The sequence below is a fragment of the Jaculus jaculus genome, chromosome 17, assembly GCF_020740685.1.
Source record: "Jaculus jaculus isolate mJacJac1 chromosome 17, mJacJac1.mat.Y.cur, whole genome shotgun sequence".
NCBI lineage: Eukaryota > Metazoa > Chordata > Mammalia > Rodentia > Dipodidae > Jaculus > Jaculus jaculus.
The window spans coordinates 64,666,243-64,680,181 of record NC_059118.1 but is presented as its reverse complement, the minus strand read 5'-3'; the positions used below and the strand labels follow the sequence as shown (position 1 = coordinate 64,680,181).

Genomic DNA, 13,939 nt, shown 5'->3' with positions numbered 1-13,939 from the left:
TCGAAGAAGCCCTTCTACAACACGAGGCCACCGTGGTAAGTCTTGCGCCCCTAGTGGGATGGACTGCTCTCTTCTCAAGCTCTCTGGACCTCCACTTGATGGAGCTGCTTTTCTGCTTCTATGCTGCGTGTTCCTTCCAGGTTCACCTCACAACTTGCAGTAGGTGTTTCCCAGCCTGACTGCCTGTCTCCCTCAGCCTAATATTTCCCCTTGCTCTGGCTTTTTACCTTACCTATGCATTCTGTTCATTGTGAAGTTAAAATGAGGGATGTTAAGGAACCTCACACTTAATAGATTGTTCTTTTACCTTTCTCTTACACTTTTTCTTCTCATTTCTGCTGGTAACTATTTCACACTTGATTTATCTTTTTCCTTCTTATGATAAAGCCATAGTACTATTTATTTTTAAAATATTTTTCTTTATTTGAGAGAGAGGGAGAGAGAGAGAGAGAGAATATGGGTGTGGCAGAGCCTCTTGCCACTGCAAACATAATCTAGACACGTGTGCCACTTTATGCATCTGGCTTTACATGGGTACTAGGGAACTGAACCTGAGTTGCAGGCTTTGCAAGCAAGCACCTTGAACCAGCCCCATAGTCCCATTTCTAAAAACATCCTGGGATTTACCTTATAAACAGTGGCTACTGAGTTATCCTTGTGAGCAGTCGGTGGACGCCATGGGCTTGATCCTGTCATCTTCCTGAATAAGCTCCAGGCACATCTTAAGCATGTTTCACTCCGATCTGTAAATTCGGAGGGAAGTTCAGACAAGCCATCACCTCTGCAAACCTGGCTTCTCCTGTGGGCGGTGTTTAAGGACCCCTGGAAGCTTCGGGACTGTGAGCAGGTGCTGCGGAGGCAGCCACCCGGGCAGCGGGCAGGACGTGGTGGGCTCTGATGTGCGGCGAGCACAGCGGCTTTGCCTCGTGCTGAAGCACACGGCGCACGGTGCGGAGCCGCGGGATGGGAGGCGGCCCGTAGCAGAGACGCCGAGGTCCTGTCGAGGAGCGCTTACTAGGCCAGCCTGGCACTACCAAGTGAATATGGCTACATCTTGGCTACAGTGAGACCCTACCTCAAGAAGCAAAAATCAAACCAAGCCAGGAGACTCAGGCAGTGGTGCCCAGGGCAACTGGATGGAGCTGCGCACTGTCTTTCCTTATGTGACATGCAGAAGAGCTCTTCTCCAGACCAGTACACAGACTAGAGAAGGTAAAGGATATGACCAGAACCCTGTCACTTGGAGGAGAGGCTAGGATTTGATGTGGCTCCCATGGCCTGGATCCACGCCACGCCCTCAGCAAGGGAGCTGCCTGCTGCTCTGTCCCCTCCCTGGTTCCTGTCCTCTTCCATATCACAGCTCCCGGATACTCCCACAAGGGGCCTTCGCTGACCTTTCAGTGAATGGGCCTTTGATGTAACCTCATGGTCCATGCACATCTCTGTAGCCTTTAGCACCACCGTAATTCCCTTTTCTTATAAAAAGATATAATTCTTTGCTTTACCTATTTCTGGAAGGAGGCTATGAGTTCCATCCACCAAAGCCAGATCATGGCTGATTTATCTTGCCTCGCTTTTCTCCACTGTTAGTTCCTCCTCAACTAGCAAAACCATGGCATAGAGGTTGCTGGTTATTTTCTGGATGAATCAATTAATGAATTTCTTGGACCCATGCATCCATGAGTAGGTTCCTGACTCTAGAGATAGTGACATTGTACATGAAAATCACAACCACATGGTCCCTTCCCTCTCTTACTGCCACTGGTCCTGTGCTGCCGAGAGTGAGTTGACAACTTTAAGTACCTATCACGGGAGAGAGAGACCAGAATGACTCCATGACAGCAAAGAGACTCACAAGACAGCTCGTCGTGTTGGGAGTGCCCTCAGCCAGCACTGTGGAAGCCTGGGTGGGATAGGCTGTCCAAGAAGTAATCATAGGTCAGATCGGTGGAGTCCCTCATATATCCCATGATGTCTAAAGTGTGTCATCTGTGTGGTAGTTAACAAAGATATCACTGCTACATTCCAGCGTGAGATCTCCTGGACAGTGGAAATGCACCCTGCCAGCCTGGCAGATCCCTGTGTAGTCCCCTCCTCCATTCCATGGCCTCTTCCTACTCATCAAGAGATGATGCTATTAATTAGAGCCAAAAAGGCCATTCTCAGGGGTACTTTCAAAATAATGTCATTGAAAGCCGGGCGTGGTGGCACACACCTTTAATCCCAGCACTCGGGAGGCAGAGGTAGGAAGATTGCCATGAGTTCGAGGCCACCCTGAGACTACATAGTGAATTCCAGGTCAGCCTGAACTAGAGTGAGACCCTACCTCCAAAATAAATAAATAAATAAATAACGTCATTGGAAAAGTATGCAGATTTCTCTTTTCCAATGTGTGGTTCTCTTCAAAATTAGCTGCCCCTGTCCCTAAAGGAATAGGTGCCACCTTCGCAGTGAACAGTCTATCCTGGAGCAGTGGGTTTGGAGGTCGTCCACAGTGACTGCTTGGAGTGCACCTAAAAGTAGTCCACTGATGTTTGGAAGGAATGAGCCCCAATGTTAACTGAGAACCTGCTGTTTTACTCAGTGAGGCTGCCCAAACAAAGGTCTTTGTATTGATTACTTTATTCATTTCTCTGGCCAAATAGCTCTCAAGAAACAACTTAAGACAGGAAGGATTTATCTGGGCTCACAGTTTTAGGGTACAGTCCATCGTGGCAAGGAAGGCATGGCGGCAGGAGTGTAAGCCAGCGGTCAGGAAGCATGGTGAGTAGGAAGTGGGGACCAAGCAACTCACTTCTTCAAGCTGGGCCCCACCTCAAGACCGCCCCCAGCTGGAGACCCAGTGTTCAAACAAGAGTCCTGTGGGAGACATTACACATTCAAACCACAGTAGCCTTACACCCTTCCAGAGGATTCCTGTAGAAGACAAGCCTAGTTCTTTGGGTTGGTTGCTTAGTGATGGTTTTGGCTGAGGCATCTTAGCTGGAAATGTGAGGCCCCCACCCATCCTTCAGTCCCCCACTATTTCTAGATCATACGCTCTGTGCACCTAGACTGCCTACTGCAGTGTGCTCACTTCTTGAACTCGGTGCCCTTTGCAGAAATGGCCTTTCCTCTTCAGCCCTTAGCCATGTGCCCAACTCATGTGTCCTGCTTCCTTGCACCAGCTTGTGAAACTGTCTTGGTCTCCCGTGGGTGGCTCCCACCCTCCACACTTTTGTCCCCAGCTCCAGCCTGTGACCGTGCGCTTGCATTCGTTCCTGGTACGTCAGGCACCCATGACGCAAGTCCTTACGGAGCCAGTTACACCTGGAACAAAAGACTCAGCAACTGTTGGTTAAAAGGGAAGGGAGAAACACACCTGCCCCTGCTGCCAGGTAGTCTGAGAACCTTGACTTTCACCTGTCAAAATCCTACTTGTCCTTTAAGATCTCGATTTAACCTCATATCCTTCAGCTTTTCCTGACCTCCGAGTTTTAGTTCATGCCATTTACTTGACATTTAGATTTAATAGCTGTGTCCTGCTAGTGATCTTTTCATGTAACAATGTCTTCACACCCAAGTGGACTGAAATGTAGTCGTGCATTGCTTAATGGTGGGGCCACATTCTGAGAAATCCATCTCAGTGATTTTGTCTTCACACAAACATCGAAATTCCGTAAATACAGGTGGATATGATGTCACTCTTTGATACAGTCTCCAGGAGAACTGTCGTCTCTGCATCCTGTCACCGACCACAATGTCATCAGGCATAGCATGTGAAGTGATAGCTTCGTCCTTCTTTCCAATCTTTGCAGTGACTGCTGCTGTGTCAGGAGTGGCCATGGCGTGAATATTCATATATTGATCAAGTGATTCATATACACGTTCATATCTTCTACGTGCTAACCTCAGCACAGAATAAATAGTTGCTAAACAGCCAACTACTCAGAATAAATAATTGTTGATCAATCGACTGGGTTGGAAAGGTGAATTTCACCAGCCACAAATCTTCTACTTTGTAACCTCAGTGACCACTGTCAGCAGGCCAGGAAGTCCCTATGACGGCGCAGGCTTGAGACTGGCTCTGTTGACTTTGGCCCCTCAGACCTACACCGGAGAGGAAATAAAATCTCTCCCAAGTTTTCCACACAACTGAAAAGCACAGAGCTTTGCAAATCTGTGGAAAGTGAGGCATTTCTTCAAGACTGTTAGAAATATAAGAGAATTATTGGGAAGACAGTAGAACAACTGGAAAAGAAAAAGAATTTATATATGTTACATATATACCACATATATGTATATGTACATATACATACATATATACTAGATATACCTCACATATATTCAAATCCTGTCAGAGCATAAAGGAGATCAGAGAAATCACTTTTTTCTTTTTTTAAATTATTATCATTATTAACATCATATTTCATATGGACACATCATGTGTTGGTACTCTCTTTTCCCTTGTCCCTGCCCCCATTCCATTGGGAACCCTCCTCAGGGGGTTGCAGGTATTCCCCATGGGGTTGTGGTGGGTTATGCATTGTGGAAGCAGCAGTTATGGGGGGGGCGGGGAGAGGCAATGCCTCTGGGCATGATGTCTCAACCTGTGGCTCTTACAATCTTTCTGTTCCCTCTTCTGCAAAATTCCCTGAGCCATGGTGGGTGAATTTTAAGTCTACTTCAGTGATGAGCTCTTAGGACCCTCTGGATCTCTGCTTTGGTGGGTGTTGAGTGTCCTCAGGGTCTGTCTCCTACACCCTGGTGCTGATTATCAGGTTCAGCATGGAAGCAGCACTCTTGCTCGTCTCCCCAATTCCTCTGTGGATTCAGATGTGGCTTGGCTGAAGGGCGAGGGGTGGGTTATCTCCTGCAGTCTCATTGCCTTCTGAAAAAGAAGATCAGATTCTCCAACAGAGTGAAGTCAGCATAGTTTAAATGGGACAAGCATTACTAATTTAGGGAGAATTTGATATATGTTACCCCTCTTTTAGCCAAAGGCTAGTGACAGCTTGACACTGGAGAGCATAATCTTTGTCTCCATAGGATTCTGACCTGGTTCCCAATTCCAGATATAGGTTCCTTTACGCTGAGTGGATCCCTTAGCCAATCAGAAAGTTGTTGGTTACCCACCAAGACTGTGTGCCATGATTGCCCTGGCGTGTACATCATGCCAGGGTGTCTGCTTCTGAGTAGGTTAGACCTCTGGTTGCTCAGACCATTGTTGACCACTTTCCCCCAGTGGCTCATGGAGCGCTTTCCAGCACTAGACGGGCTACCTGTCTGGGGTCTGGCTCTCTTCTGGATTCCATCCAGGTCTCTCCATGCTCCATGTCAGCAGCATATGGTGTCTTTAGCAATAGGGTCTTACTTTTGCCTCAGGTGGGTAATCAAGTGCTATGACAAAAACCTATCCTGTTTGGGGGACCTTGTAGATCTCTCGGATCAAGAGCTCATTGTGGGTAGCAACCAATCTCTGGTACTGGGAATTACAGGCCAAAGACACACACACACACACACACACACACACACACACACACTTAGGCTTCATTCCACCCCTCCAGGGCCCTTCTAAACTCAAAATGAACTGGTATGAAAACCTTTATCCTTGGAAATAGACTAAAAGATACAACCTCAGCAGGAGTAAGGGTGGAGCACCTGGACAGAAAAGTCGTTTATATCAAGTGCAGACATCTTAGCTGTTCACATGATAGCATTATGGTGCTGGTCCATTGGGGAGGACAAAAATCATGTTATGCCCCAGCATCCTGCCCTGGGCATAGCCAAGCTCTGTGTATGATTTCAGTTCCTCACCTCCAGATTATGTAGGCCAATGCTCTTCCTTGAATTTACATAGTATAGACATCACCACTTTTAAGTGGCATTGAGACACATATATTAGCCTACAACCATCACCTTCACCCATCTCCAGAACTTTCTCCTTAGACTGAAACTCTCTCTACCCATCCAGCAACTTCCCACCCTCTCCTTCCTCTTCTGCGCTCGGGCTGCTCCGGGCACTCCATGTAGTACAGTTGTGCAGAACTTCCCACTGTGTCTGGTTGTGTCTGAGCGCCGTGTCCTCACCCTCACCTGTGCTCATACCGGGGCCTCGTGAGCAATCCCTTTGCACAGATGGGAAAGTTGAAGCTCAGATCATTTGTCTATGATCCGGGTCTTTCGTGTGGGCCAAAGTGGATCTGTAGTGTTTGCCTGCACAGATAGTAATACCAGTTGCTAATAATAAGCCCAAACTCTGGTATACAATTTCTCTGTATGACTTTTTTCATCCAGTCCTTTCTGAGTCTATTGTCTATATGACAGAAGCAGAGCTGTATCCAATTAGGAACTGGCCCAAGATCCTCAAGCTGACAGCAGTAGTAAGGGGAGCAATAAAAGAGCTCCCCACGGCAGATATTTCATAGACGTGAGGATCTAGAACACCTCGGCCCCACGATGCAGGCGCCCAGGACGCCAGCTCCTCCCCTGCTGGCTTGGCAGGAGCCTTGTTCTCTAAGTACCAGAAGTTGCAGGGAGTGGTGGGAACAAGAAACCTGGGGGTGCTCTGAAGCCTCCCCCAGGGACTTGGCAGGTGTCTGATGTTAAAAAGCTCTTGCCTGCAAAATGTGTGTCTCTAAGGAATTCTTAAGTTGCAGACAGAGGCTGACTGGGAGCGGCCCACGTGGGGGTGGCCCAGCTCCCTCCCCTCTCCTGCCCCTGGCCCTGGCTCCCGTCAGGGCCTGCCTGGGAGCTGTCTTTCGCTAGGCAGAAACTGTCAGAGGAACCATCTGGTCCGGTTTCTTATGACTGACTCCAAGGAGCAGAAATCCCTCCCGGGAGAAGGCAGGCCCGCAGCAGAGAAGAGCAGCTCAGGCCGGGAAGTGCAGGAAGACATGGCTGGGAAGGGCCCTCGGGGAGCCAGGCCAAGGAAGGCTGTGGTCATGGTGCGACATGACATGTCCCTCAGCCTTATGTCCTGGGGGCTTGGCTGCCCCACAATGGGCTTTGGGGAAGGGACTGGATCCTAATGACTCCTGGTCCTAATTCGAGGCTTAATCAATCCCTTGACGGGCTCGTATCGCAGCGTTACTGGGGAGTGGTGCAAGCAGGTGGTGGGGTGGGTGGGAGGCAGCAGATCTCTAGGGTGTGTCCTTGGTACCTTTTCCTGTCGTCTTCACCCCCACTTCCCATCCGCTGTGGACGTGAGCCTCCCCCACAGGTATGCTGAACCAAACAAAGCTTTGGTCTTTCAAGTTTTCCTGTCAGATGGTTGGTCACAGCAGAGTAATTGATGCAGTTGGGAGATTGTGGGGGGGGACTAGGCTAAAAGGGGTCCAGAGTGTTTGCCAGGATGACTCGGGGCCACTGCAGAATGGCTTTCTCGGTTTCTCTTTTTCAAGCTGCCACCCGCACTGATGAAGCCGGCTCGCTGCCCCCCACATCCGCGGTGCACCGCGTGCCTCCGCCGCGGCCCCGCCTTCTCACTGCACAGGGCACCACTTCTCCCAGAAGCCCCTCCGAGCTGACTCTTGGGGTGCTAGAGCAGGACGGTGAGGAACACAAAACCAGGCAAGGCAACTCACCCAAATTCACCGCTGCCTGGGCTTGTGGGTCCCGACCGCCGCCTCCCACACCTGTGTCCTTTCAGGAGCCCGTGGTGCTTGGCCAGAGTCCCCAGAGCGCGTGTTTTCTCCGCTAACGTCTTTCTCCACATCCTCACCAGCATCTGCAAGGGGTTTTGTTGTTGTTTTTGGTGACAGCCCTTCAGACTGGGTGAGATGGTGTCTCATTGCACTGTTTGATTTGCATTTCCCCATGGCTAATGATTTGAGTGGCTTTTTTCCCCTGTGCATTTGTTGGCCACTTTTTTCTTCTTTTGAAAAATGTCTACTCAAATCATTTGCCAGTTTTCAATTGAATTACTTAGATTTTGTTGTCAGGTGTTTTGTAGTATTTACACATTCTGTATAGCTGTGTTTTGTTGTGAGAATCAAAGATAATACAATTATTTATTTATTTTTAGCAAAAACCTTAGATCAGTTCACTAGGAAAAGTGCTATTCATCACACCTTGTGCTGCTATCAGAAAGAATTTTATGGTTTTCTCTCTTCTTTTAAAAAGATAGGGACAGGGAAATAAGGTTTCCTTAGTGTCCAGATCGTTTATGGAAAGCGCGCTCCGTTCTGAGCAGTCCTGGCTGCTGCGCTCCTGACGGCCCTCCGCACTCACAGCTTGGCCAAAGCCAGTTCTCCCCTCATGCTCTGTGGGGGGGTGCAGCAAACGTCAGATGCCAAACCCCTAACAGAAACAAAAATGCCAGTCATTGCCTCCCAAAGTTACACTCCTTTCTGCAGGAAGCCACACAAGCAGGAGAAAGATAGGACAAGTAAGCAGGTATAGTTGACCCCTTACCTGAAATAATAAAGTCCAAAAATAATAAGTAAAAAGTTCCGGAAGTGAATAATTGCATGTCCTGAGTGGTGTGATGAGGTTTCTGTGCCTCCCTGCTCTGTCCTGCCCAAGACATAAGTCATCTTACGCCTGGCACGTCCATGCTGTGTATTGACATTTCATTTATTCGGGCTTCGCAGGCAAGCACGCAGGAAGGCCAGGCTCTGACGTTCCTCCCTTGTCCGGCCCTCACTGGTCCGGTCGCTGAAGCACAGGAGGTTCCGTGGACTGCCCCAGATCTCACAGCCGGGCCGGGCCGGGCAGGGGCTGGAGCCAGGTCTCCTGACTGCATTCAGGGTCTTCTCTGCCTTCTCAAGAGTGGCTGTGAGTGGTTCCCCTCCTCTGCCCCGTGCCTCCCGCCTGTGTCCAGTCTCCCTGTGAAAGCATTGCAGGAACTGACCTTCCCCGCTGCACATGGGGTGTCCCACTGGGAGTCCCACACCGAGCCAGTGCACCAAACAGGAGCTCCAGCAAGCTGCAGCCCAGGAAGCGGGTCTGTCACCTTGCCAGTGGACCACCCCCGACAGCCTCTTTCCCCCACTGAGCAGTCCCTGCATGCATAGGCGGCTGCAGCATCTACTGCTCGTGCCTCATTGGCTCTGGGAGGGGTTGGGCATGTCTCTAAGAGCACAGAGTGGCTCTCTGTCTCCGAGGGACAGCCGGCCATCGTGGCTGCCGGGGGTGAGCGCTTGGGCGGCACGCGCAGGATAGGCTTGCCTTTAAGTTCTGAGCCGATTTGGTGGCCAGTGTGAGCCGAGAGCTCGTGATGGACTCTTCCCTCCGTCACCAGCACTCTGACTCATGTTCCGTCTTCCCACCGAGACCCCATAACCCCGAGTCCTTCCAGAAAGTCCCCGATGGCACACTTGAAGCCAGGGAGCCCTGGTCCCTTCACACTACTTTTGGCAATATCATCCCTTTCCATTTCACTTTGAAATATTGTTGCTTGGCTTTTAAAAATTTACAAAAAAAAAAAAAAAGATTGACACATGCATATTTAAGGGGAATAGTGTGGTGTTTTCATCTATGTTTCATTGTGTCATAATCAAAGTATCTGACATATCCATCAGCTCAAAACAATTATTAGTCTGTTATTGTGAAATCATTTCAGATCTTATAACTGATTTGAAATATGGGATGTGGTATTGTTGTCCATGGTAACCCTGCTAGGTAGTGGGTCACCAGAACCTCTCCCTTGCATCCATTGTCACTTTTTACCTGTTGACAGATCTCTGCCTGTCGTCCCCACCTAGTCTCTGGCACCCACCCTTGACTCTCTTCTGAGTCCAGCTTCTGTGGTTTCACATGTAAGAGAGAATATATGATACTTGTCTTTCCGTATCCATATTACTTCACTTAGCATAATGTCCTCGGTGTTTATGCGTGTTGCTACAAATAATAAGATCTCACCTCTTTTTAAAAACATTTTTATTTATTTATTTGCAAGCAGAGAGAGAGACAGAGAAGGGGAGGGAGGAAGTAAGGGAGAGAAAGAGAGAATGGGTGTGCCAAGGCCTCCAGCCACTGCAAATGAACTCCAGATGCATGCACCACTTTGGCATCTGGCTTACATGGGTATGGGGGAATCAAACCTGGGTCCTTAGGCTTTGCAGGCAAGCGCCTTAACCACTGAGCAATCTCTCCAGGCTAGGATCTCACCTTTTTAAGGACAGAATAGTATTCTGTTGTGTGTGTATATGCTACATTCTCTTTATCCATGAACACTTGCAGTGATTCCATATCCTGATTCTATAAGCAGCGCTGTGGTAAGTATGGGGTGCATCGATGATCCCGTTTCCTTTGGATACAGACCTGTTGTGGAGGCTGCTATAACATAACTGCTCTAGACCACTCTCAGCGCCCATACCCCATGTCTGAGAGCTACAGTCAGGGCTTTGGAGGGAGGAAGCATTGAACAAGGACCCTTCCCGGTGGCTTGTTCCACTGGCCTGCCAGCTCACCTCACCCCGCAGCCCTCGGGGAACTGGTGGAAGTGCCTGGCCTCCAGCCCTGCCTGTCGGCTCATGCTGCAGCATCTGGGCTCCTGTGGGAGGTGAAGTTGGAGAACCTTGGCGGTCACACTGGAGCAGGAAATAAGCCCCAGAACAAAGCAAGCCTTGCTTTTGGTTTCCTGGCTGGACTGGTCCTCTCAGAAGGGGAGTGGATGGCAGGCAGTTAGCAAGGGGAAGAGGCGGAGGAGGGGGCGCAGCAGGGAAGCGGGGCTCACGTGCTGTCACGAGGTAAGCCCTCTGCAGGCACCGGAGACCTGGGTCTCCTTTGTGGCTTCTGCAGTAACCAGCACTATGGCCTGGCAAACAGTGTCTTTCCAGAGCCCAGGGGAAATACCAGAGGACAAAATCACTTGCCAAAGAGTAGAACTCAGGAGTTCTTTCTTGAGTTATGTGTGGAGTGTGGCGTCCACGAGCCGCTTCTCTGCTGGGAGACGCCGGAGGGCAGTCTCCATTCCCTCTGTGTCCCTGACTGCCTGGCTCTGGGCCTGTGGCGTGGCGTGCTGCTGAAGGGAGACTAAAGGACTCTACATGCGCTAGTCATAGTGGGAGCCCTTTGAAGCTCAATCATTTGAAGATTCTTACATCAAAATCTCTGAAAAAAAATTAAGATATAGCCAGTGACTGACTCACCTTAGCCAATATTGCAATAGTGAAATTCCTACACCAAAAAATTGTTTAGAATTTGCGTGCCATCCACTGCGTTGCAGGGTCAGTAGTGCTATCTGTCCAGTAGCACGGGCAGACTTAAGTGAGTTACCATGTGCCAGGGCTGAGAGGCCCGTCCGCTGCCGCCGCGCCCTGGCTCCTGGGCAGCAGCGAGGCTACAGAGGCTGTGCTGGGGGGTTTAGAGCAACAGGGGGCTGGGGTGTAGTCCTCAGGGCTGGTCCCACCCGCCGAGACATCCTATTTCTTTTTTAAAAATGTTTTCATTTATTTGAGGGACAGACAGAGAGAGGGAGTGAGCGAGAGAGAGAACGGGCATACCGGGGCCTCCTGCCACTGCAAATGAACTCCCAACGCACACACCGCTTTTTGTGTCTAGCTTTATGTGGGCACAAACCCAGGCCATGGGGTTTGCAAGCAAGCTCCTTTAACAGCTGAGCCATCTCTCCAGCCCAGAAATCGTATTTCTTACTTGTTTATGGTAAAATTCCAGAGCCTTCAACGAGGGCAGACCACTCTGTGAGCCCAAGCCGTCGTGGGCCTTCTGTGCATGAGCCTCTTGCTAGGTCTGGTCCCTGCAGATAAGCTTCTACCTGTTCAGCTGCTGGTCACTCACCACCTGCTTTCTGTCCCCCTGCCTAGGACACACAAGACGAGCCACTGCTACCGGATCACCTACCGCCACATGGAGCGGACGCTGTCCCAGGAAGAAGTGAGCAGCGTCCACCGGGCTGTGCAGGAGGCCGCCGTGCAGCGGCTGGGTGTGCAGGGCCGCTTCTGAGGTCTCAGCTTCCGCGCAGCCGCCCAGGGCTCACGACCTGTTGAAAGAGGGACCTCCGTTGTGTATGAGCTGGAGGCAGTCACAACGGGTGGGTTTTAGGACATTCAGACAATAAAGGATCACTTGACTACAAGGTGTTGACGCGGCACTTTGTCTGTGATTCGGGGAGGAGGACACAGTAACAGTTTCCCGCTCCTCCTGTTAGAAATGCTTTCTTTGCCCGTTGCCTCCCAGTGGGGTCAGTTGGTCCCTGGGTTCCATGAAGCACCAAGCCTGACTCTCGCCCGACGCTCTTCCACCCAGGTAATGGGCGAAGGCGCAGAGAGGGAGCCCAGGCAGCACGCCAGGTTTCCGTGCTCTGCCTGCCCGCGGCGCGCAGACGCATTGGAGGTTTGTGGCCACTGTGTCAAGCCGAGTCCGTCAGAGCCCGCTTTCACACAGCTCACATAGACCATTAGTATTTCGTAGCAGTGGTTTTTGGTTAAGGTAGATATATGGCTTTTCAAACACAATGCTGTTGTTAACTTAACCAATGAAAGTATCTTGTGTAACTTTTACATGTGCTAGGAAAGAAACCAAAAGATACACATGCCTCTACTTAAGGCATATTCACTTTACTGCAGTGGTCCGGAACCAAAGGGACATCTCCAAGGTCGCCTGTCCAGGAAGTCTTTGAATCACTGCCATTGCTTTCTCCCTTCTAGTCTTTGTTTTGCAAAGGGCAGGCTTCAAAGGGGCCACTAATGAAATGCCAGGGTGTCCCTTGGAAGTGAAGAGTCACATCTCTGAGCCAGGCCAGGCAGCTATTTGCTTTCATAAACCCGAGGCTGGGAGCCAGGCCCTGCCCTGGACTTGACCCTGGCTGCCTTCGGCCCCAGTGCAGAGGGAAGAAGTGAGGGCTGCTACGAAGCCAGGTCCTCCAGCCTCTTGTCGGATAGATGGATGGGCGCCTCTGCTCCCTAAAGGCAACCTTTAAAGGAGAACCTGGGGTTTTGATACCTCTCCCCTGCCCATCCCAGGCACTTTGTAGTCTGTCTGCTTCACTGTGACCAGTTGAAATCACCAGATTCCACCCCCCCCCCCACATACTGGAGGAGGGTGAGTGCTGGAATAAATACTTAATGAGGGACCACTGTGCACAAGCCTGGCAGGGGGCGGGGAGACAGCTGCTTCCCAGAGGGAAGGAAGGGATGGCTTGAATGGCAATTTCCTGTGTAGTTAATTTGGACTTTGCTCTAGGACTGTCAAGGAGTCAGGAAAAGCATACCTCAAACACAGAGCTAGATTCCTGGAGCCCACTAAGGACGCCCCTCCAGTGGGTGAAGACCTGTAACGGATAAATATGGGGCGCTGAGGCGCTTCCTAGAAGCCCAAGCCCTGAGCTCATATCTGCAAATTAACCAAAGAATTGGAAATTCCAGATCAAGAAAATTGATTTTTAAAATACCACATTTTATTCAGAGATCACAAGGGTATGGGGAAGGGAGAGGACGGAGCTCTGAGGAAGGGAAGGGAAAGTGGGAGGAGGAGATACACCACGTGATCCAGGAGCCCATGGGGACAGACACGGATCTTAGATCAAAGAAAAACAAAGCACACTCTTCCGAAAAAATTAAAGAGTAATAAAAATAAGAAGTAACAAAAATAAGAAGTGTCCCCTCCCACCCTGGCATGCCATGCCAGGGTGGGAGAGGGAAATCTTACCACTGTGAAGACTCAAAAGCATTGCTGCCCCAGTTCCTTCTGCCGAGAATCTCTCCCTGGATCAGAGAAGACAGATTTTAGAATTCACACTCAGCTCATCTGGACACACCTGCACCAGGTGAACCAGCCAATCCGCCTAGTCTCACGGGAGGACTCCACCCACACCTGGGCAGTGTGCACACTCAAGAGAGATCTGAGTGGGTGAGACGGGCAAATGCTGCATCGGGCAACTGAAGCCGGGTGGGCGGGTGGGCTGAGATAAGCGGGGCCAGCTGGACTTGGCATGGTGACTCTGATGTAAGGTCATCTTAAAATCCCTCCATTTAAAGGTAGTCCCTTCCTGCCT

At 50.3% G+C, this 13,939-nt stretch overlaps 1 protein-coding gene across 2 annotated transcripts in view; it reads left to right on the top strand.

Annotated features, from left to right (window-relative positions):
• Fars2 (phenylalanyl-tRNA synthetase 2, mitochondrial) overlaps positions 1–12,022 on the top strand; it is a 459,371-nt gene extending 447,349 nt beyond the window's left edge. For both annotated transcript variants that reach the window (XM_045137011.1, XM_004666157.2), the window contains one exon: positions 11,751–12,022. In XM_045137011.1, the coding sequence (XP_044992946.1) occupies positions 11,751–11,889 (139 nt within the window). In that variant the 3' untranslated portion in view covers positions 11,890–12,022. The remainder of the gene's footprint in view (positions 1–11,750) is intronic.
• The last annotated feature ends 1,917 nt before the right edge of the window (positions 12,023–13,939 follow it).